General features: G+C 48.3%; 1 protein-coding gene across 6 annotated transcripts in view; it reads right to left on the minus strand.

The window, feature by feature from the left end:
• The window catches only part of KCNC4 (potassium voltage-gated channel subfamily C member 4), a 430,144-nt gene that overhangs the window by 345,411 nt on the left and 60,033 nt on the right, over nt 1–24,700 (minus strand). For all 6 annotated transcript variants that reach the window (XM_069632972.1, XM_069632971.1, XM_069632967.1 and 3 more), the window contains exon 2: nt 16,976–18,583. In XM_069632972.1, coding sequence (XP_069489073.1) covers nt 16,976–17,581 — 606 coding nt within the window. In that variant the 5' untranslated portion in view covers nt 17,582–18,583. The remainder of the gene's footprint in view (nt 1–16,975; nt 18,584–24,700) is intronic.

Here is a 24,700-nt window from a genome sequence, read left to right on the forward strand (position 1 = left end):
ACAAACGAAAAAGCTCTTTCATACAAATCGTTAAAGCACCTACCTCCCTCTCTCAATCGCCTAAAGGAACCCTTAAAGTACTGTGACACGTTCCCGGAAAAAAATCTAAGAAGAACCTTTATGCGGGCACGGCTGAACTTATTGCCTACTAGAGAAATTCTATCTAGTAGAGCGCTGTCCCCATCGGCTGAGTGTCGTCTATGCAGTGTGCCGGACAACCGAGAATCACTCCAACATCTATTAATGATATGTCCAGCCCTATCCTATGAGAGACAATCCTATCTGACACCACTCTTCAACGAAGCCAAGATGTTGGATGAGGAAACCTCCTGGTCATGGCTGATAGCCGGGGACTCGGCTAAATGGTCCAGGACAGCCGCAAAACTTTTGACTGTCGCCCTGCAAAGAGCTACTGGGCCAAATTATAAGCGTCTCTCGGTGTGCCCTGAGGAGGCACCCACGTTAAGCCTTCTCTCGAGTCTAGAGTAATGAAAGGAGTCTCCAGGAGTGGTGTCCTTAGGAAGTACACAAACTGCGCAACAGGGAATGCGAATCTTGAATATGTTTTGTAAAAACCTATGAGGTTATAAACAAATAAATAAATAAAAAAATTAAAAAAAATGCCACAGCCAGGAGAGGGCAAATGATACACCACACCCAGTGCAGGGCAATACCACACCCAAGAGAGGGCAAATGGTAGACCACACCCAGTGCAGGGCAATGCCACAGCCAGGAGAGGGCAAATGATAAACCACACCCAGTTCAGGGCAATGCCACAGCCAGGAGAGGGCAAATTATAGACCACACAAGGTGCAGGGCAACCCCACAGCTAGGAGAGGACACATGATAGAACACATCCAGTGCAGGGAAACGACACAGCCAGGAGAGGGCAAATGGTAGACCACACTCAGTGCACGGCAATGCCACAGCCAGGAGAGGACACATTTTAGACCACACACAGTGCAGGGCAATGTCACAGCTAGGAGAGGGCACATGATAGAACACATCCAGTGCAGGGCAACGACAGCTTCGCGCTGGCCCACTGATAGCATCTAATACAAGGTCCAGTGATGGTTTGGCCACGTTCGATTCTTGCATGGGGCAGGATTGCATGAAAAAAAGGTAAGAAAAATAAAAACAAGAAAAGGTAGGTTGATCACCCTATACTGCATGAAGATGGGGTCAAGCTGCCTGCTATGCATCACAAATTATTTTCTTGCAACTCGCCCCACCTAGGGGCCCAGTTCTCAATACACAGGGAAGGCAAGACACTCAGCCGTTTTCAGTCCCAGGCCATCCCCAAAAAAGCTATTGCTGTGGCTGGCTGGAACAGCAACATCTGCATGGAGTGGTGGCATAGGGCACAAGGGGTGTTAAAATGGATTTCTAAACTCTGACCTGGTGGGCAGAGGTTTAGGAGGCCATCTTCGGTTTAGTGAAACAGAGGAACCTTCTGGACAAGCCAGACCAATCTAGGTAGCTTGGCAGGTGGTCAAGACTAAGGGGGTCATTACGAGGTAGGCGGTAATGGAAAAATGATGCCGGTAAGGGATCACCGTTACCGCATACCGCTCTGGACTATTACGAGTCAACAACCCGGTATCAGCACCACTGCTGATACCGTGCACCCCAGTACCGGCATGCGCGCGGGCACGCGGCCCTTCGGCACGGCAATACCGGGATGGCGCTAACAGGAGGACATCACAAGTCATGCGGACATGCAAATACCAGCATCATGCAGGTGGTAATAAGGAATACCAGGATGCCGTCATCACCGGCACCGCGAACTACCCGCAAACAGCAATGTGCACTGTTCCCAACTCACACAGGTGCACACAATTAGCACAGGTGGAGGCAATGGAGTCTGGCCGAGCACAAAAGGAGCACACCCACAGACTACACCCCTTTCCACACCAAAATGATTCCACTTGCAGTAGTAATATTGGGGCTGGAGGACATGCATGCATTGCTACACCACTACACCAGCAACAACAGGCACCACAGAGGAGACGCAGGAGGAGAAGGAGGGTGAGACAGGCCCAGCAAGCCCCACCAGTGCAGCCAGTGGTACCACGCAGGCAGCCCCCAATCCCTCGCATCAGAGCCAGTCCATTGAACCTTACCTCTGAGCAGATCCACACCCTGTACCGTCTGGACCGGGACACCATCACCACGATTGTGGACATGATACACGACGACATTGTCAGCCTGATTGAAATACGCACCGCCATCCCACCTCTACTGAAGGTAGTGTCTGTGCTCCACTTCCTGGCCACAGGCACCTACCAGCACACAGTGGGGCACATGCATGCATATCACAACCCTTATTTTCTCGCATGCTGAACCAAGTGCTGGATGCCCCACTGAAACACTCAAGGAGCTACATATCCCTATCACGGACTGCCCAGGACATCTTTAACACGAAAGTTGGCTTCCATGCACTGGCAAGCATGCCAAATTGTATTGGTGCACTTGACTGCACCCATGTTGAATTGGTGGTCCCGCATGCCATGGAGGTCGTAAGCTATATCACTCAATCAATGTACAGATGGTATGTGACTCGAGCAAGATCATCACACATTGTTGTGCCCGATTCCCCGGATCAACTCATGAGTCAATGGTCCTGCGGAACTCCACACTACCACGCTACATGGAGCGACATGCAGGATGACGTGCCTGGCTGCTTGGTAAGTCACATGACAGGCAAATGGCAGTGTAATGGGGGGAGAGATGCACACACCACAATGGCGTCATTGTTGTGATGACAGCACAATGTCCACATCACAAAACACTGTGCCCCAAAGCATCCCAAACCGAACATGACAACCAATCCCCGTAGCGATGATGGAAGCTGCACACCAATTACAACATGCCTAACTTTCAACCAGCCCACATCTCACAACACGTCCACCACTCATCATCAGAACTCACCCTCCGTAACACAATCCAGCAACATGCTGTGAGTATTCACAATGTAAATGTCTGCAGCAATTCACTACACAGGACAAGCATCCATGAGAGTGCACAAATCAAAACCACCAAAGGAATACACTGCTTGTCACAGGGCTACCACCACAGTAGCGCTGCATGTCACCATGGGAATAATAAGCACTGAATGATGAATAATGCTGAGACTTCTGCCAACGCTGCCAGTAATAATATAATACTAATCACTGCACAGCACATAATGATACCAAACACAGCGGTATGCATCCACAGTGCATGAACAACAGCAAGGGAGTGGACACCCTGTTTCATCTGGAAGACGCAACCCACACCATAAGACCATGGCACAGCACACATTGTGGCAAGTTAAAATGTGTGCATACAACCAGGGACATGTGCATGTGACCAACAAATATCTGCAGGCAGGTGTCCATCAGGAATTCACTTACACACACATGCAGGTGATAGTGGCTATCCCTTGAAGACGTGGCTCCTCACCCCTGTCCGGAACCCTCAGAACAGGCAAGAAGAGGACTACAATTGTTCCCATACCCATACCCGTACCCGTGCGGTGATCGAGCAGACCTTTGGCCTGTTGAAGGTACGTTTTCGCTGTCTTAGCCGGTCGGGTGGGGCACTCCTGTACAGGCATGAGAAGGTGGCCAAGATCATCATGGCATGTGTCATGCTGCACAACATGTGAATCCGACGGAATGTGCCTCTGACTCCTGACATTGAACAGCAACCACCAGGTGAGGATGAAGAAGATGAAGAAGAAGGGGTTGTACATCATCTTGGTCATGATACATAGGAGGGACGTGCTGTGGGCCAGTCTGTGATAGGCCAATATTTCTCAGACACATGGGTGCAGAGGGTGCCATGAATGTGGGACTGAGGCCACTGGGTGTGGGGGTACATGGACACTATGCACTGTAAACCAATAAATGACACATACACAATAAGGAATGTCCAGTCAAGTATTTTTTCTGGTACACAATGGGTGTATTTAACAGGAAAAAGTTAAAAGTGCTCATACCCTCCACCTCACACACACACCCTCACCCCTCCCCCTCTTCCCACAACTCCCCCACATAACCCCTCCCCACACCCCCTCCCCCCACAACCCCCCCACACACCCCCTCCTCCCTCCCCCTCCCCACACAACTCCCCCACACACCCTCCCCCACACAACTCCCCCCCACACCCCCTCCCCACTCCCCCTCCACCCACAAAACCCCCACACATGGCGTGCAATGTTATGCCACTCGAGTCTGCATAGGTGTGCACATGCAGGCTGAGCCTGCAACTAATGTCCGGGGGTGGCATGTTAGGGCAGCGCATGGTGCGCACAGACCTGTGCAGGGGGCTCATCTGTGTGAAGCTTGATGAAGACCCCGTGGGCGCATGCTCTACTGTCGGAGCAGAGCGCAGAGCCTCCATGGCATTCGCAATCCTGGCAAGGACCTGCCTCACTGCCGACAGCTCTTCACAGATCTTCTGGGTGCTCGACTCTATGGCCGCTTTCATGGCCGCAGTGTTGTCATGGGCCTCCCTCCTCGTCACACCACCATCAGTGACACATTGTTTCACTAGGCCGGTCAGCTCTTGCTGGCGTGCCTCCATCTGTGACATCCTAAACTCCCCGTCCCGGACCCCTGTGGAGGTGGATGGCAGGTGTGGCAAAGGGCCCAATTCTGGTGTGTCCTGTGTGGGACTCCAGGCCTCTACTTCAGCCTCTCCTCCCGACTGGACATGCAAGGTGCCGTCAGGTGAGCTGATAGGTGTGTACTGGTGTGCTTGGGTGGGGCTGCGTGTGCCAAGGAATTTCATGGAGCGGTTGTCCTCCTCAGGGACACAGACCTCACCTTGGGAAAGTAGCTCATTGCCACTCTGTGGCGCAGTGGCAGCTGCCTCCCCAACCGCACTGGTAGATGCAGACAGGGTCCCATCTGCCACCGGCTCTACAGCTGCGGATTCCACAGGTGTTGGAACTTTTGGAGTAGTGGATGACCTATGACGCCCCTGTTCCCTACCATCCAGTGTTGCCTTTGTCCTCGGTTTCTGATGTGCCTTGCCAGTGCCCTTGGAGGCGGAAGGCCTGTTAGTGTCTTCCCTGGACCTGGCCCTCTTCGTAGGAGTGGTGGCCTGTGCTGCAGAGTCCTCTGCATCGCTGTCGGTATCATGGCCTGTGGAGGACCATAAGAGGGACGGCATCAGTGATGGTTGTACATGCATCATGCATATAATGGTATCAGTGCAGTTGTACACATTTGATTGACTTGCTGTCCTACTGTTGTGGCATACATGTTATCTGCCATTTGGTGGGGTTGCTCAGGCATAGGTTAGGTTCACTCATGTGTGAAGTGGTGTCTGCTGTGTGACATGCTTTTGTGTTGTGGTCTGCGTGCAGTGTGACACATGCCGTTTCCCTGTTTGTGGTGTGTGTCTCAGGTATGGCATTGGCATGCCGCATGCATGTGGATGTGTCAGTGCTGGGGACAGCATCTAGGCAGGGATGTGTCCATGTGTGTGTAATGGGCCATGCATTGCCTCATGGCACGGTCACTTTGGTGGACTATCATCATACTTTGCATTACAGTGTTTTCTTAGGACACTCACCTCCATCTGCCGATGACGTGGCTCCATATTCCATTTCTCCCACACCTTCTATGGACTCCATACCAATTGTGCTGGTGCAGGTTTCTTCCCAGCAGCTGAGTTTGATCGGTGAGTTAGAGGCACCGCCGGTAGCCAGGCCCTGGCTCCATTTGGCAGACAAGATATTGCGAACTGTGAGGCGCAGGTCGTTCCAACGTTTTCTGACGTCCTTTACTGTACGGGGTTGGTGCCAACCGCACTGACTTTCTTGGCCACTAGCTCCCATATCTCTTTCTTTTTGAGCTGTGTTGCTCTTTTCAGGTCAAAGGCAAAGACCACCTCTGCATTCTCAGCCAGAGTGTCAGCGAGCATGTCAAGTTCATCCTCGGAGAACCGCTCCTTCCGCTGCCGGGATGCCCCTTTCTTTATAGCCTTTGGCATGGTGCTAGTGGTGTAGAGGATGATCTGAGTATTGGTTTGAGGCTCCAGGTCCTGTGTATCGAGGATGGCAATGGATTGTTTTTCAAGATGGCCGCCGTGCCATTTCCCATTCCCGCGCAATGACGTTACTTCTGGTTCCCGTTAATGCTGGGCCCATTATTTAGAGGTGGACGGAGGCGGAAGGGCTGTCAGCGCTTTCCATGATGCCGCTAAGGGATGTTTTTGGGACTTTTGCTGCAAGCCGGTACTTTCGATACCGGCATGCCGCTACGCGTGTCCATGCATACTCGTAATCGGCTGCTGTTAGCGGCGCAATTGCTACCCGGACCCGGTATTGCCTCCATGCTTGTAAAAACTGATTTTTACTGTGAATCTCGTAATGACCCCCTAAGTCTCAGGAGGGGTGAGAGTGATCTGAAGCCCACAATGAGCACACACAGTCACAAACCACAAATTACTCTTAGACAAGTGTATATGAAAAAATCTATACATTTATTGTAGGCCGGAGCAAATAGACACAAGTAACTTTAGCAGTGAGAAAAACAATGATCATACAAATCCTTAACCTATACAATATATGCACATTACATTTCCTGGTGCAATTCACTTACAAGCTACCACCACAACCTGTGAAGAAAGGGGTGAAGATTAGTACACAAACGCCAATAGTTTATTCGTCAGAGTTTGTTCCCTAACTTTCCTGCCCAACCCTAAAAAGAAACTAACACGAGGCGCGCAGCAGTTCAAAGTTGCAAAAAGAAGGTTAAGAATCTTTTCTTATTACCGCAAATATGCACAGATGGCGAATAACACTGTGAGGCAAGTGTACAGCAGCAGCAAATGAGCCTTTTGACACAAGGGTGAAAGAACTTTTTTTAAGGTTAACAAACGCACACAGTGTGCGGAAAACACGGCGCAGAAATGAGCAGACAGACAATTCTCACCGGAAATACCAGCGTGCAGGGACCGCAAAAATAGCCAACAAGAAAACATTGGGCCTCATTACACGTTGTGCGGTAAGGATTTACCGGTACCGGTAAGGGTACCGGTACCGGTAAACCCTTAACGCCTTACTACGAGGTCCCTTTGCGGGTCCTCCCTTAGCGCCTGGTTTTTCCAGGCGTTAAGTACGGGACCCGCAAAGGGACCTTGGTGCTAATTACGGTACCGCAATTTGCGGTACCGTAATTAGCCCCTTCACCATTAACATGAAGCCCTATGGGGATGACTGGCAATGGTGAAGGGGCAATGGTGGATGGCGGAATTAGCACCCCCACTTACCTTGGAATATGGCGCTAATTCCGCCATCCACCAAGGCGGACCCGGTAAGGGACCGGCGGCAATCGTGGTGCTAATAGCGCCATGGTATACCGTACAACTTGTAATGAGGCCCATTGAAATTGATGTAATGGGCGGACGAAGCAGAAGCATTGCACAGCTGGGCATGGGCGCAAAAATGCCTATGTGGAAGATTAGACGAGGAGGAAGAGGCCATCACTGAACTTGAGGGAGCAAGGGAACAAAACTCCAGCCAGAGCAGAGACACAGACAGCACCTGGGCCCGGAAGAAAGAACAACAATCAAGGTAAAAAGAAAGCTTTTATGACTAAAACGTTGGATGAATTTGCCAACAAGTATATAGTACAACAGGAAGCAATAGTAAATGCAAAATTTGACAGATTGGAAAAAATGATGACTGATTTAGGGGTAAAATAACTACAAACCACAGGAGCAGAGGTGCCAGTGTAACAAGAAGGCAGTGGGGAAGGGCCGCTAAGGGCTGGGTAGGCATCAAGCCCACCCGGAGCCAGAAAGAGATGGCAGGGCCCAGCAATATAGGGCCTTTGGCAACAGCTGCAGCAATGGAAGGAGGAGAATTTTGCCAGCAGATGACAACAGTAGTATGGGCAGTGCAGCAGCAACTCCACAAGACCAGAGCGCAGTGGTCACAAACACACATCTAGTAAAGAAGCTGAAAGCACTGGAGAGCAACATTTTAAACCGGTTCAAGAGGTTCTTGGCATGGAACATTGAGCAAGTTGTCAAAGAAACTATTTGCTAAAGGGGATATATGGAAATATTTTCATTACTCGAACCACAACGAAAGGGATATGATGCTTTTAGAGACCTTAAAAAGATTGAAGAGAAAATGTTAGCAAGAATAGCTCAGGTGGAGCAGAATTGGGAAAATTGGCTGAAGGCATTTGCTATAATGGCAACAGTGATTTTAGAAAAACACCAAATGAAGGGAGGATAGAATTGCCTATATAGACACAATAAGAGAAGTTAAGGAGGCCTTAGGGGGGATGCCTGGCTCACCTATGATGAGATTCAGGGAGCCATGTCTGAACGCTCCGAGATATAATGGGACGAGGTCCAGAATGATTTGCATGTGCTGAGGGGAAAGGCACCATGTTGTGGGGAAAAGAGCTCAGCACATGTTAAAACAGCAATAAGGGCAGCGAGCCAGAGAGTCAAAACAAGGGTGAACTGCCCTTTCGGAGAAGCAGCCATGGGGGGCTAGGGCCAATACCCGCAGTCAGAGCAACAACAAACCATAAAACACCAACAGGAGCAACGTTATATGTTGGAAATTCGAGAAGGGGTACTGCTCATGGGGCAGGGAGTGTAGGTACAATGTGGGGGGGAACACGGCAGCAGTGGGTGCAAACCGATTACCTAACGAGGGGCTCAAGAAAGAAGAGCAATAAGATTTGGAGGGACAAGGTCAGTTTTACACCAGCGAGAACTCCCATTAGGGTCAAGGAATTTGCGTCAGAATTAGCAATCTCTTACCCAGACAAAAGCATCAGTCAGATCACAGAAAAAGGTTTCCAGGAGGGTTTCAGCATCCCGTTTTGGGGCAAAGGATCCTTGAAAATACCCAAAAACTTGAAATCAGCAAGGGAAATCCCCAAAAGAAGCCCCATTTGTACATAAGACTGAGGGAAGAGGTTAAAAAGGATTTACTGATATAGGAGGAATTCCTTACAAAATTAAACGGTACAACAATATGGCGCACGCCAATGAACGCAACCAAAAAGAGGGTACTTTTCACTGACGCTGCAGGGAGCAAAGGTTTTAGGGCAATTTTGGGCACAGCATGGATCGCTGGGGAATGGCCAGACACTTGGCATACAAAGGGCTAGACCAGGAATATTACACTACTTCAGATCATACCGGGTTCATCAAAAAGTTTTGGCTTAAAAGGTTTGGTCTAACTTGGCGACATCTGATAGTGATGAAAGGAAATCAAAGTTGCTTTAATCAGTACATAAAATTCATGGAGTCGCGTCTCACCAGGTGCAGGGTTTAGCCAAGTGAAAGACCCCTTGAAAGATATTGTGAGGTATAAGTAACCCGGAAAGAGACTGCGCCAAATCTTTGCGGAAAAAATGTTTATTATTCAAAAGAAATGCCCTTAAAAAAGACACGTGTTTCGGTCCTCCAAGGACCTTTTTCAAATCAGGGCTAATAGTTTGTCTATAACACCATATATTCATAAAACGAATGAAAACATAACAGGATAATCACATTATGGACATGTGTATATATCGAAATTAAAAATAGCAAAAGTGCATCCAAAAGCAAAGTGTAAATACATGAAACAAATATATGCATGGATACCAAAAATAAAAAGACAGACAAAAATGGGGTGGGGAAAAGGGGGCGGAGAAAACAGGGGTGATAAGTGGAGAGAGGTAGATGCAAAATAAATATTAATTTCGATATATTTAATATAAACACTATTATATTCATTCATATATGCTCATGTCAAAAGGTGTGTAAAAAGGTTTACCTTGGAATCATGTGAATGCCCCTGTCACACAATGTGAAAAACAAGCTTCCATATATTGAATGGGTTAATCCCTGTAAACTGTAAAATAATATCATATTCAAATTGCTGCCATACATGATTAGAGAATCTTGAAATTGAAAGTTTACACTTAGTACTTGGTTTCAGACTCAATTAAATCATAGTGCACCTTAACATGTGCCAAATTACACGTATTCCTAAATTACATGGTCTAATAAGTGAAAATCGCACGTTCGCGTGCGCGAAAATACACGTAAAGTTGGGTTTCCACGTCTAGCAAGTTGAAGTGCACTTTCGCGTATGTGGAGTACACGTATTATTAGAATGAGCGGTCTGGTAAGTGAAAAATGTACTTACACGTGCGCGAAATTGCACATATTGGCGAGTTTACCGAATCTAAATGAGTGAAAGCAACTTGTAAGTATTTACGCACGTACACGTGCGAGAAATTATATATATTAAAAGAGTTTTCAGTCTAGTGAGTGAAAGCGCACCTTCGCTGTGCACGAAATTGCATGTATTGGCAAGTTTACAGAATCTAAATGAGTGAAAGCAACTGGTAAGTATTTATGCACGTACGCGTGCGAGAAATTATATATATTAAAGGGTTTCCAGTCTAGTGAGTGAGAGCACACCTTCGTGTGCGCGAGAAAACGCGAATTAGTAGTTTACACAGTTTAATGAGTGAAAACGCCTGTTCGCGTGCTCGAGAATTACGCATATTAGCGAGTTGCAGAATCTAAGAAAGAGACAGCGCACGTTCGCGTGCGCAAATTTACACATATCTTTGAATGTGGCGAGCCATGAATTGTCAGACGCTCTCTTACCTGCTCATCCCAATACAAGCGTCCGATCGCAAAGTTGCTAAAAATCTCGAGGGGGCGCCATTAGGCGTCCTCTCTGTGATTATATCTGTTGCTATGGTGATGAAAACCTTGGACTGTCCTTCCTCCATGTCTAGTCGCGTGCTCACAGGCGGCCATATTGAAAGGGAGTAAGAGATAACTTGACAAGTGTAGTAATTTACGGTAAGTTAAGTAGTTAATCTGGTTAAAGATCTGCACGTAATTATGTTAATGCATTAAGCTTTTTCTAAGGAAAAACAAACGTGAGGTAATCTATTTAGTGTAAAACTATCAAATAATGTCGTTCTTATTTACAAGTCAAAGGCCCCCAGTGCATCATATGAGTGAGATGGTTAACATATTTTAAGTCACAGTAAACACAGCATAATTGTTAATCAAGTTTTTACAAAAAGGACACCATTTCATTGTCTGTGTTGAGGCCAAATACTGTTGAATTAAATGTACAAATTATTTTTGCCTCTGATTGTCTGAGTTTCTTTTCTCTGTCACCTCCACGATCTTTCGGAGGAAACACCCAACTGGTTAAAATCCACCAATGGATTTAGGAAATGCGGGACCTGCACCATGTGCAAATATGCCCATGCAAAAACAGATTGTTTCTCGAGTGGCAGTAACACAACCCTGAAAATCAAACAACCCATAAACTGCAGGACGAAATATGTGGTATACGCAATTATATGTGTATGTAATCTGGTTTACATTGGGAGCACCATCAGGGAACTCAGGACCAGGGTACGTGAGCATCTTGCAAAATTGGAAGTCAGGACCCTAGACTACCTCTTGCCTGTCACTGGCAAGAAAAACACCAAATGGATAATAAAGCAGACATCCGGTTTATTGGTCTTCAAAAAGTGTCCCTCGGAAGACGTGGCGGTGACAGAGAAAAGAAACTCAGACAATCAGAGGCAAAAATAATTTGTAAATTTAATTCAACAGTATTTGGCCTCAACACAGACAATGAAATGGTGTCCTTTTTGTAAAAACTTGATTAACAATTATGCTGTGTTTACTGTGACTTAAAATATGTTTACCATCTCACTCATATGATGCACTGGGGGCCTTTCCCTTGTAAATAAGAACGACATTATTTGATAGTTTTACGCTAAATAGATTACCTCACGTTCGTTTTTCCTTAGAAAAAGCTTAATGCATTAACATAATTACGTGCAGACCTTTAACCAGATTAACTACTTAACTTACCGTAAATTACTACACTTGTCAAGTTATCTCTTACTCCCTTTCAATATGGCCGCCTGTGAGCACGCGACTAGACATGGAGGAAGGACAGACCAAGGTTTTCATCACCATAGCAACAGATATAATCACAGAGAGGACGCCTAATGGCGCCCCCTCGAGATTTTTAGCAACTTTGCGATCGGACGCTTGTATTGGGATGAGCAGGTAAGAGAGCGTCTGACAATTCATGGCTCGCCACATTCAAAGATACATGGAAATTCGCGCACGCAAACTTGTGCTGTCTCTTTCTTAGATTCTGCAACTCGCTAATATGCGTAATTCTCGAGCACGCGAACAGGCGTTTTCACTCATTAAACTGTGTAAACTACTAATACGCTTTTTCTCGCGCACGCGAACGTGCGCTCTCACTCACTAGACTGTAACCCTTTCATATATATAATTTCTCGCACGCGTACGTGCGTAAATACTTACCAGTTGCTTTCACTCATTTAGATTCTGTAAACTTGCCAATACATGCAATTTCGTGCACAGCGAAGGTGCGCTTTCACTCACTAGACTGAAAACTCTTTTAATATATATAATTTCTCGCACGCGTACGTGCGTAAATACTTATCAGTTGCTTTCACTCATTTAGATTCGGTAAACTCGCCAATACGTGCAATTTCGTGCACGTGTAAGTACATTTTTCACTTACCAGACCGCTCATTCTAATAATACGTGTACTCCACATACGCAAAAGTGCACTTCAACTTGCTAGACGTGGAAACCCAACTTTACGTGTATTTTCGCGCACGCAAACGTGCGATTTTCACTTATTAGACCATGTAATTTAGGAATACGTGTAATTTGGCACATGTTAAGGTGCACTATGATTTAGTTGAGTCTGAAACCAAGTACTAAGTGTAAACTTTCAATTTCAAGATTCTCTAATCATGTATGACAGCAATTTGAATATGATATTATTTTACAGTTTACAGGGATTAACCCATTCAATATATGGAAGCTTGTTTTTCACATTGTGTGACAGGGGCATTCACATGATTCCAAGGTAAATCTTTTTACACACCTTTTGACATGAGCATATATGAATGAATATAATAGTGTTTATATTAAATATATCGAAATTAATATTTATTTTGCATCTACCTCTCTCCACTTATCACCCCTGCTTTCTTCGCCCCCTTTTCCCCACTCCATTTTTGTCTGTCTTTTTATTTTTGGTATCCATGCATATATTTGTTTCATGTATTTACACTTTGCTTTTGGATGTATAATTAACCTTATTTTGCTATTTTTAATTTCGATATATACACATGTCCATAATGTGATTATCCTGTTATGTTTTCATTCGTTTTATGAATATATGGTGTTATAGACAAACTATTAGCCCTGATTTGAAAAAGGTCCTTGGAGGACCGAAACACGTGTCATCTTTTTTAAGGGCATTTCTTTTGAATAATAAACATTTTTTTCTGCAAAGATTTGGCGCAGTCTCTTTCAGACAATTTCAGAGCATACCGATCTGCCTGGCATGACACATCTGGGGTGACCAGTTGGCAAACACAGAGCTAATCACCTGGTCAGATAACATGACACAGCAGATGCATTGTCTCGTTTTCAGTGGAGCAAATTTCGCCAAATGGGAGAGACATGTCAGAGGTTCCAAAGGACTGCTGGGAAATTCTGCCAGACAGATATGTGCAGCATCAACATCAACGTCAATGCCGAAAGGCCGGAACCGAGATGCGCAACCAACCACAGCACACCTCAAACACGGGTGGCAGCTGGAGTTCACCACCGACACAAAACGCAGACCCTGCAACGGGGTTGCTATTAGACCTGGCTAAGAAGGCATTGGCATCCGACACTACTGCACAATAAGTGTCTGAAAACGGTACTAAAAGTTACAGGTCTAACACATGTGGAGTTAGTAACAACAAAAGATATGAACAGGTTTCTGGAGTGGGCTTACAGACAAGGGGTAAAGAAGGAAAGGGCAAAAAGGCATTTGACAGCGGTAGCATATTTTGCCAAGATCCAGGGAAGGTCAGACCCGGCCGGCAGTGCATTAATATCATAAGCTTTGAAGGGTTGGGGGAAAGTAGAGCGGCCCCAAAAAGATTCCAGAAATTAAAAATTATAACAGGGCTATTCGATGCAATATGCTCCCACCCATACGGGGCCCTACTGTTTAAAACTGCATTTATCTTAGCATATTTTGGGGGTTTCAGGGTGAGCAAGCTCATAGCGTCGAGCACGAAAGCCAGTGATGCGTTGGGGATATTAGACTTAAGGGTAAGAGCGGACAGCGTCACCATTGAAGTTCAGCCATTCAAAATAGGCTAATAAAAGGAAAATAAATATTTACTGTATAGAGGATGTTACCAACTGCCCAGTGTGCACCACCAACCAATACAACAGCCAACGCCCGCTAGTGGGGGGGTCGTTTCTTGATTCATAGGGACGCCTCCGCTTTAAGCCTATTCCAATTCAAAGTAGTACTCATGAAAGCCATTGGTATGGTTGTGTGGGACAGCAAGGAATATCAAACTCATTCGTTTAGCAAAGGCGCAGCAACAACAGCCTGGCAAGGGGGGCTCGGGGCAAAACAGCTAAAAGCAATAGGGGGATCGAAATCAAACTATTACAGACGGAACATAAGGCAGGAGCTAATATGAATTTTCTTCACAGACAGATCGCTGCACCCCCCTCAAATCGGAATGGATAATAGGACATTCTTTCGTGTTCAGAACAGGGAGATGGTGGGAGGCGACCAAAGAAAGAACAGCTTTTCAAAACACCATCATGTCATGGTGGGGGTACAGGGGTCTGAATTGGCCAGACATTCACGGCGGGCTGGCAGACCTAGTAGCATTTAGGGCCCCCCCAGAATTTATTTCTAATCATACACCTGGCAATGATTTGGTGGCAATGGGGAGAAAACCGTCATTTGCAGATACATGCTCTTCCCTAGCAGGCATAGCCCACAACTGGAAAGAACCAGAAATCTTGTACTTAGCAATGCTGCCCAGAAAAACATGGCTGGGGGCAAACTCATAAGGCCATTGATATAGCAAGAAAGAAATTGAACAGAGGGGTAGAGGGATTCTGCACGAGCAGAGGGATTCGTTTCATTAAACATAGCACCATATCTTTAGCAAACCCGGAGCTTTTCCACAAAAACGGGTCCCTCTGTCTGAAAAAGGGATGAAGACTTCTACAGAGAAATAGTAGAAAGCCTGGAAGATGGAGGATGTAGAACGTCTGGAAGACGGAGGATAGAAAGCCTGGTAGAGGGAGGATGTAGAAAGCCTGGCAGATGAAGGATGTAGAAAGCCTGGCAGATGGAGGATTTAGAAAGCCTGGCAGATGGAGGATGTAGAAAGCCTGGCAGATGGAGGATGTAGAAAGCCTGGCAGACAGAGGATGTAGAAAGCCTGGAAGATGGAGGATGTAGAAAGCCTGGCAGGTGGAGGATGTAGAAAGCCTGGCAGATGGAGGATATATAAAGCATGGCAGATGGAAGATGTATAAAGCCTGGCAGAAGGAGGATGTAGAAAGCCTGGCAGACGGAGGATGTAGAAAGCCTGGAAGATGGAGGATGTAGAAAGCATGGCAGATGGAGGATGTAGAAAGCCTGGCAGATGGAGGATGTAGAAAGCCTGGAAGACAGAGGATGTAGAAAGCCTGGCAAATGGAGGATGTATAAAGCCTGGAATATGGAGGATGTAGAACGCCTGGAAGAGGGAGGATGTAGAAAGCCTGGCAGACGGAGGATGTAGAAAGCCTGGCAGATGGAGGATGTAGAAAGCCTGCCAGATGGAGTATGTAGAAAGGCTGGAATATGGAGGATGTAGAACGCCTGGAAGAGGGAGGATGTAGAAAGCCTGGCAGATGGCGGATGAAGAAAGCCTGGCAGATGGAGGATGTAGAAAGCCTGGCAGACGGAGGAGGTAGAAAGCCTGGAAGACGTAGGTTGTAGAAAGCCTGGAAGATGGCGGATGTAGAAAGCTTGGCAGATGGAGGATGTAGAAAGCCTGGAAGATGGAGGGTGTAGAAAGCCTGGCAGATGGAGGATGTAGAAAGCCTGGCAGACAGAGGATGTAGAAAGCCTAGAAGACGAAGGATGTAGAAAGCCCGGAAGATGGAGGATGTAGAACGCCTGTAAGAGGGAGGATGTAGAAAGCCTGGCAGATGGAGGATGTAGAAAGCCTGGCAAATGGAGGATGTAGAAAGCCTGGCAGACGGAGGATGAAGAAAGTCTAGCAGATGGAGGATGTAGAAAGCCTGGCAGATGGAGGATGTAGAAAGCCTGGCAGACGGAGGATGTAGAAAGGTTGGCAGGTGGAGGATGTAGGTAGTAACTTTTGGGGGGAACCTGGAAGGCCAGTAACCTATCCACGTTGCGGCACAGGCCAAACGGCGCAACCTTGTACCTTGTGCCCAAAAGTGTACATTATGTATTATTAAGATGATTATGATGATTGTGTATTATTACGTCATGTGGAATAAAAACCACTGCCTTTTATTGCCAAACACTTACAAAATGGCTCTCTTTACGCACATGAGCGAGAGCTTCAGGCTTCAGAAAGAAATTACTTTCACCGCTCCTGAGAGGCATCCCTTTAAGCAAGAGATGTCCGTGGGCCGGCGCCACCATTATGGAGAAAACGTGAGGCCACTGGACGCAGAGAACTTGTTTCCTAAATCCTGAAGTTCCCGCGCATTTTCAGGAGTTTCAGTATGCATGAAAACGGCCTTTGTTTCCAGCGGCCTCTCCCTTTCAGCCTTAATGGTGATGCTGCCCCTCCCCATCTGGCAAGGGCCAGCGCCACGATTAAGGCTGAATAGGCGAGGTGCTATCCCCTGCCAGGCAAGCCAATAGAAAATAAATGCACTGATCAGCACCCTCTCCCCTATGGGGAGTGCCAGTAGCCCATTGGGTCGGGGCTCGTCCAGGGGTGCGGGTGGAGGCCCCCTTGATGAGCCCCGGCTCATTTTGTAGTGCCACATAAGGCACTGGATAGGTCCATGTACTATATTAACCGGTCCTAACAAGTCAAGGTACAGCCACACACACACACACACACACACAGGGCCTGCCACTCACCCGTGCCGCCCTGGAAGAGTAGGGGTCCTCGAAGAGTGCCCACATGCGAGGCTGCCAGAGCTTCCAGCACCCCCGAGGCCTGTCCGAACGCTCGTCGATGCCCAGCCGGTGGGGGGCACCTTTCTCGTCCTCAGCATCCTCGAGGTCAGGGCTTTCGAAGATGTCTAGCGCCTCCTCAGCGTCACGGTGCTGGCGGTAGGTCATCCAGCAGCAGGGCTCCACGTCTGTCTCATCGATGCCCCAGAAGGCCAGCTCTTCCTCAAAGAGGGGCCCACAGATGTCCGCCGGGCAGTGCAGCTTGCCTGTGCGGTAATAGTTCAGCACGTACGAGAAGATGCCCGGGTGGCGGTCGAAGAAGAACTCGTTGTGGCCCAAGTCAAAGTCGAAGTTGCTGTGGGCGTCGGGCTCGGCCAGCCAGGCCAGCCGGGTCCCAGGCAGTGTCCGCAGCGTACTTTTGTAGGTTTCGTGCCGTGTGCCCCCCACGTTGATAGTGATCTTGTCCGACTCGTGGCCCCGGGCCATCTCCTCCCTCAGACATGATTTGGACGGTGCTTTGTTGCCCGACTTGCGCCCGCGGTACGAGGAGACACACACAGAGCTTAGCATAGATGATTCTGGAAGCCCAGGGCCCTGGGGCAAGCCACCTTGTAGGGCAGAATCTGGAGCCCTGGGGCACTTTCTCAGGAAGCATACGTGGGCATTGCTCAACAGGTGGCTTCTGGGTGAAGACTGGCACAAGATGGCAAAGCCAAGGCAGAAGAACTTCAGCTCTCGGAAGGGTGGTCCACATCAGAAACCCTCAGGGTGCTTCCTGATGAACACGGAAGATGCGACTCATCAGAGTGTCCTTCAGCTGGAAGGGTGGTCCACATCAGAAACCCTCTGGGTGCTTCTTGGTGAACCGGGAAGATGTGACTCATCAGAGTATGCTTCAGCAGGAAGGAAGGTCCACATCAGAAACCCTCAGGGTGCTTCCTGGTGCTTCCTGGTGAACCCGAAAGATGCGACTCATTAGAGTGTCCTTTTGCTGGAAGGGTGATCCACATCAGAAATCCTCAGGGTGCTTCCTGGTGAACCCGAAATATGTGACTCATCAGAGTATCCGTCAGCAGAAAGGAAGATCCTCCTGCATCCATAACAGAGGACAAGCTCCTGGAAGTCCTCCTCAGTGCACCTGTGCTTCAAGATCCTCAATTCTTCCGCCTTCTTCCCTAGAGTTCACTCCACTGATTGGTCCAGATTGATGTGTGACATCTCTCAAGGTCACAGCGGGGATCTCGGCAGACGTGCCTCCGTCTTCTATTCTGCGATAATTGACACACCTGAGAGGGGGTCTGTCATCCCTGATCCAGACCCTGCAGAGCATTGCCTTCCTCTTGGTAAAGATGTTGAATTGGGGGGGTTACTAGGTATTCTTTGCCCCAGAAGATGCGCTGCACTTTCAACTTCACACCCGGGAGTATTGACTGGTGCCTCCCTCACCTTATACTCCAGCCCTGCAGCACCGTGGCACGCAGTGTCGTCTTCAGGAAGCACGCCTTACTCCTGCTTTCTTGCTGACTCCGGCTCCATGTTTATAGCCAAACCTTACAAGGATTTCACACTTTCCTGTGGAAAAGATTAACAACAAGTAAGACAAAATCAATTTTATTCAAGCAGATTTACCCCACACCTCAATATCCCATTGGCATTGGCCCCTCCTTCTCTATCAAGCAGATTTACCCCACACCTCAATATCCCATTGGCATTGGCCCCTCCTTCTCTATCAAGCAGATTTAACCCATACCTCAATATCCCCAGGGCATAGGCCGCTCCTTCTCTATCAAGCAGATTTACCCCATACCTCAATATCCCCAGGGCATAGGCCGCTCCTTCTCTATCAAGCGGATTTATCCCATACCTCAATATCCCCAGGGCATAGGCCGCTCCTTCTCTATCAAGCAGACTTGCCCCACACCTCAATATCCCATTGGCATAGGCTGCTCCTTCTCTATCAAGCAGATTTGCCCCACACCTCAATATCCCCAGGGCATAGGCCGCTCATTCTCTATCAAGCAGATTTACCCCATACCTCAAAATTCCCAGGGCATTGGCGGCTCATTCTCTATCAAGCAGACTTGCCCCACACCTCAATATCCCCAGGGCATAGGCCGATCCTTCTCTATCAAGCAGATTTACCCCATACCTCAATATCCCATTGGCATAGGTTGCTCCTTCTCTATCAAGTAGACTTGCCCCACACCTCAATATCCCCAGGGCATAGGCCGCTTCTTCTCTATCAAGCAGATTTACCCCATACCTCAATATCCCCAGGGCATAGGCCGCTCCTTCACTATCAAGCATACTTGCCCCGCACCTCAATATCCCATTGGCATAGACCGCTCCTTCTCTATCAAGCAGATTTACCCCACACCTCAATATCCCATTGGCATAGGCCGCTCCTTCTACATCAAGCAGATTTACTCCATACCTCAATATCCCCAAGGCATAGGCCGCTCCTTCTCTATCAAGCAGATTTGCCCCACACCTCAATATCCCCAAGGCATAGGCCGCTCCTTCTCTATCAAGCAGATTTTCCCCACACCTCAATATCCCCAGGGCATAGGCCGCTCCTTCTCTGTCAAGCAGATTTACCCCACACCTCAATGTCCCTTTGGCATAGGCTACTCCTTCTCTGTCAAGCAGATTTGCCCCACACCTCAAATTCCCCAGGGCATAGGATACTCCTTCTCTATCAAGCAGATTTACCCCACACCTCAATATCACCAGGGCATAAGCCGCTCCTTCTCTATCAAGCAGATTTTCCCCACACCTCAATATCCCATTGGCATAGGCCGCTCCTTCTCTATCAAGCAGATTTACCCCACACCTCAATATCCCCAGGGCATAAGCCGCTCCTTCTCTATCAAGCAGATTTTCCCCACACCTCAATATCCCGAGGGCATAGGCTGCTCCTTCTCTATTAAGCAGATTTACTCCACACCTCAATATCCCCAGGGCATAGGCCACTCCTTCTCTATCAAGCAGACTTGCCCCACACCTCAATATCCCATTGACATTGGCCGCTCCTTCTCTATCAAGTAGACTTGCCCCACACCTCAATATCCCATTGGCATAGGCCGCTCCTTCTCTATCAAGTAGATTTTCCCCACACCTCAATATCCCCAGGGCATAGGCCGCTCCTTCTCTTTCAAGCAGATTTGCCCCACACCTCAATATCCCATTGGCATAGGCCGCTCCTTCTCTATCTAGTAGATTTGCCCCACACCTCAATATACCCAGGGCATAGGCCGCTCCTTCTCTATCACGCAGACTTGCCCCATACCTCAATATCCCATTAGCATAGGCCGCTCCTTCTCTATCAAGCAGATTTGCCCCACACATCAATATCCTATTGGCATAGGCCGCTCCTTCTCTATCAAGCAGATTTGCCCCACACCTCATGATCCCCAGGGCATAGGCTGCTCCTTCTCCATCAAGCAGATTTACCCCACAGCTCAATATCCCCAGGGCATAGACCGCTCCTTCTCTATCAAGCAGATTTACCCCACAGCTCAATATCCCCAGGGCATAGGCCGTTCCTTCTCTATCAAGAAGATTTTCTCCACACCTCAATATCCCCAGGGCATAGGCTGCTCCTTCTCTATCAAGCAGATTTACCCCATACCTCAATATCCCATTGGCATAGGCCGCTCCTTCTCTATCAAGCAGATTTGCCCCACACATCAATATCCCATTGGCATAGGCCGCTCCTTCTCTATCAAGCAGATTTACCCCATACCTCAATATCCCTAGGGCATAGGCCGCTCCTTCTCTATCAAGCAGATTTACCCCACGCCTCAATATCCCCAGGGCATAGGCTGCTCCTTCTCTATCAAGCAGATTTACCCCACACCTCAATATCCCCAGGGCATAGGCCGCTCCTTCTCTATCAAGCAGATTTACCCCACACCTCAATATCCCCAGGGCATAGGCCGCTCCTTCTCTATCAAGTAGATTTGCCCCACACCTCATTATCCCCAGGGCATAGGCCGCTCCTTCTCTATCAAGCAGATTTACCCCACACCTCAATATCACCAGGGCATAAGCCGCTCCTTCTCTATCAAGCAGATTTTCCCCACACCTCAATATCCCTTTGGCATAGGCCGCTTCTTCTCTATCAAGCAGATTTACCCCACACCTCAATATCCCTAGGGCATAGGCTGCTCCTTCTCTATTAAGGAGATTTACCCCATACCTCAAAATCCCCAGGGCATAGGCCGCTCCTTCTCTATCAAGTAGACTTGCCCCACACCTCAATATCCCATTGGCATAGGCCGCTCCTTCTCTATCAAGTAGATTTGCCCCACACCTCAATATCCCCAGGGCATAGGCCGCTCCTTCTCTATCAAGCAGATTTTCCCCACACCTCAATATCCCATTGGCATAGGCCGCTCCTTCTCTATCAAGTAGATTTGCCCCACACCTCAATATCCCGAGGGCATAGGCCGCTCCTTCTCTATCAAGCAGACTTGCCCCATACCTCAATATCCCATTGGCCTAGGCCGCTCCTTCTCTATCAAGCAGATTTGCCCCACACATCAATATCCCATTGGCATAGGCCGCTCCTTCTCTATCAAGCAGATTTGCCCCACACCTCATGATCCCCAGGGCATAGGCTGCTCCTTCTCCATCAAGCAGATTTACCCCACAGCTCAATATCCCCAGGGCATAGACCGCTCCTTCTCTATCAAGCAGATTTACCCCACAGCTCAATATCCCCAGGGCATAGGCCGCTCCTTCTCTATCAAGAAGATTTTCCCCACACCTCAATATCCCCAGGGCATAGGCCGCTCCTTCTCTATCAAGCAGATTTGCCCCACACATCAATATCCCATTGGCATAGGCCGCTCCTTCTCTATCAAGCAGATTTACCCCATACCTCAATATCCCCAGGGCATAGGCCGCTCCTTCTCTATCAAGCAGACTTGCCCCACACCTCAATATCCCATTGGCATAGGCTGCTCCTTCTCTATCAAGCAGATTTGCCCCACACCTCAATATCCCCAGGGCATAGGCCGCTCCTTCTCTATCAAGCAGATTTACCCCATACCTCAATATCCCCAGGGCATTGGCCGCTCCTTCTCTATCAAGCAGACTTGCCCCACACCTCAATATCCCCAGGGCATAGGCCGATCCTTCTCTATCAAGCAGATTTACCGCATACCTCAATATCCCATTGGCATAGGTTGCTCCTTCTCTATCAAGTAGACTTGCCCCACACCTCAATATCCCCAGGGCATAGGCCGCTTCTTCTCTATCAAGCAGATTTACCCCATACCTCAATATCCCCAGGGCATAGGCCGCTCCTTCACTATCAAGCATACTTGCCCCGCACCTCAATATCCCATTGGCATAGACCGCTCCTTCTCTATCAAGCAGATTTACCCCACACCTCAATATCCCATTGGCATAGGCCGCTCCTTCTACATCAAGCAGATTTAAACCATACCTCAATATCCCCAAGGCATAGGCCGCTCCTTCTCTATCAAGCAGATTTGCCCCACACCTCAATATCCCCAAGGCATAGGCCGCTCCTTCTCTATCAAGCAGATTTTCCCCACACCTCAATATCCCCAGGGCATAGGCCGCTCCTTCTCTGTCAAGCAGATTTACCCCACACCTCAATGTCCCTTTGGCATAGGCTACTCCTTCTCTGTCAAGCAGATTTGCCCCACACCTCAAATTCCCCAGGGCATAGGATACTCCTTCTCTATCAAGCAGATTTACCCCACACCTCAATATCACCAGGGCATAAGCTGCTCCTTCTCTATCAAGCAGATTTTCCCCACACCTCAATGTCCCTTTGGCATAGGCTACTCCTTCTCTGTCAAGCAGATTTGCCCCACACCTCAAATTCCCCAGGGCATAGGATACTCCTTCTCTATCAAGCAGATTTACCCCACACCTCAATATCACCAGGGCATAAGCCGCTCCTTCTCTATCAAGCAGATTTACCCCACACCTCAATATCCCCAGGGCATAAGCCGCTCCTTCTCTATCAAGCAGATTTTCCCCACACCTCAATATCCCGAGGGCATAGGCTGCTCCTTCTCTATTAAGCAGATTTACCCCACACCTCAATATCCCCAGGGCATAGGCCACTCCTTCTCTATCAAGCAGACTTGCCCCACACCTCAATATCCCATTGACATTGGCCGCTCCTTCTCTATCAAGTAGACTTGCCCCACACCTCAATATCCCATTGGCATAGGCCGCTCCTTCTCTATCAAGTAGATTTTACCCACACCTCAATATCCCCAGGGCATAGGCCGCTCCTTCTCTTTCAAGCAGATTTGCCCCACACCTCAATATCCCATTGGCATAGGCCGCTCCTTCTCTATCTAGTAGATTTGCCCCACACCTCAATATACCCAGGGCATAGGCCGCTCCTTCTCTATCAAGCAGACTTGCCCCATACCTCAATATCCCATTAGCATAGGCCGCTCCTTCTCTATCAAGTAGATTTTACCCACACCTCAATATCCCCAGGGCATAGGCCGCTCCTTCTCTTTCAAGCAGATTTGCCCCACACCTCAATATCCCATTGGCATAGGCCGCTCCTTCTCTATCTAGTAGATTTGCCCCACACCTCAATATACCCAGGGCATAGGCCGCTCCTTCTCTATCAAGCAGACTTGCCCCATACCTCAATATCCCATTAGCATAGGCCGCTCCTTCTCTATCAAGCTGATTTGCCCCACACATCAATATCCTATTGGCATAGGCCGCTCCTTCTCTATCAAGCAGATTTGCCCCACACCTCATGATCCCCAGGGCATAGGCTGCTCCTTCTCCATCAAGCAGATTTACCCCACAGCTCAATATCCCCAGGGCATAGACCGCTCCTTCTCTATCAAGCAGATTTACCCCACAGCTCAATATCCCCAGGGCATAGGCCGTTCCTTCTCTATCAAGCAGATTTACCCCACACCTCAATATCCCCAGGGCATAGGCCGCTCCTTCTCTATCAAGCAGATTTACCCCATACCTCAATATCCCCAGGGCATAGGCCGCTCCTCCTCTATCAAGCAGATTTACCCCACACCTCAATATCCCGAGGGCATAGGCCGCTCCTTCTCTATCAAGCAGATTTGCCTGACACCTCAATATCCCATTGGCATAGGCCGCTCCTTCTCTATCAAGTAGATTTGCCCCACACCTCAATATCCCATTGGCATAGGCTGCTCCTTCTCTATCAAGCAGATTTACCCCACACCTCAATATCCCCAGGGCATAGGCCGCTCCTTCTGTATCAAGCAGATTTACCCCACACCTCAATATCCCCAGGGCATAGGCCGCTCCTTCTCTATCAAGCTGATTTACCCCACACCTCAATATCCCCAGGGCATAGGCCGCTCCTTCTCTATCAAGTAGATTTGCCCCACACCTCATTATCCCCAGGGCATAGGCCGCTCCTTCTCTATCAAGCAGATTTACCCCACACCTCAATATCACCAGGGCATAAGCCGCTCCTTCTCTATCAAGCAGATTTTCCCCACACCTCAATATCCCTTTGGCATAGGCCGCTTCTTCTCTATCAAGCAGATTTACCCCACACCTCAATATCCCCAGGGCATAGGCTGCTCCTTCTCTATTAAGCAGATTTACCCCATACCTCAAAATCCCCAGGGCATAGGCCGCTCCTTCTCTATCAAGTAGACTTGCCCCACACCTCAATATCCC

This window comes from Ambystoma mexicanum, chromosome 13, assembly GCF_040938575.1.
Source record: "Ambystoma mexicanum isolate Mex_15411 chromosome 13, UKY_AmexF1_1, whole genome shotgun sequence".
Taxonomy (NCBI): Eukaryota; Metazoa; Chordata; class Amphibia; order Caudata; family Ambystomatidae; genus Ambystoma; species Ambystoma mexicanum.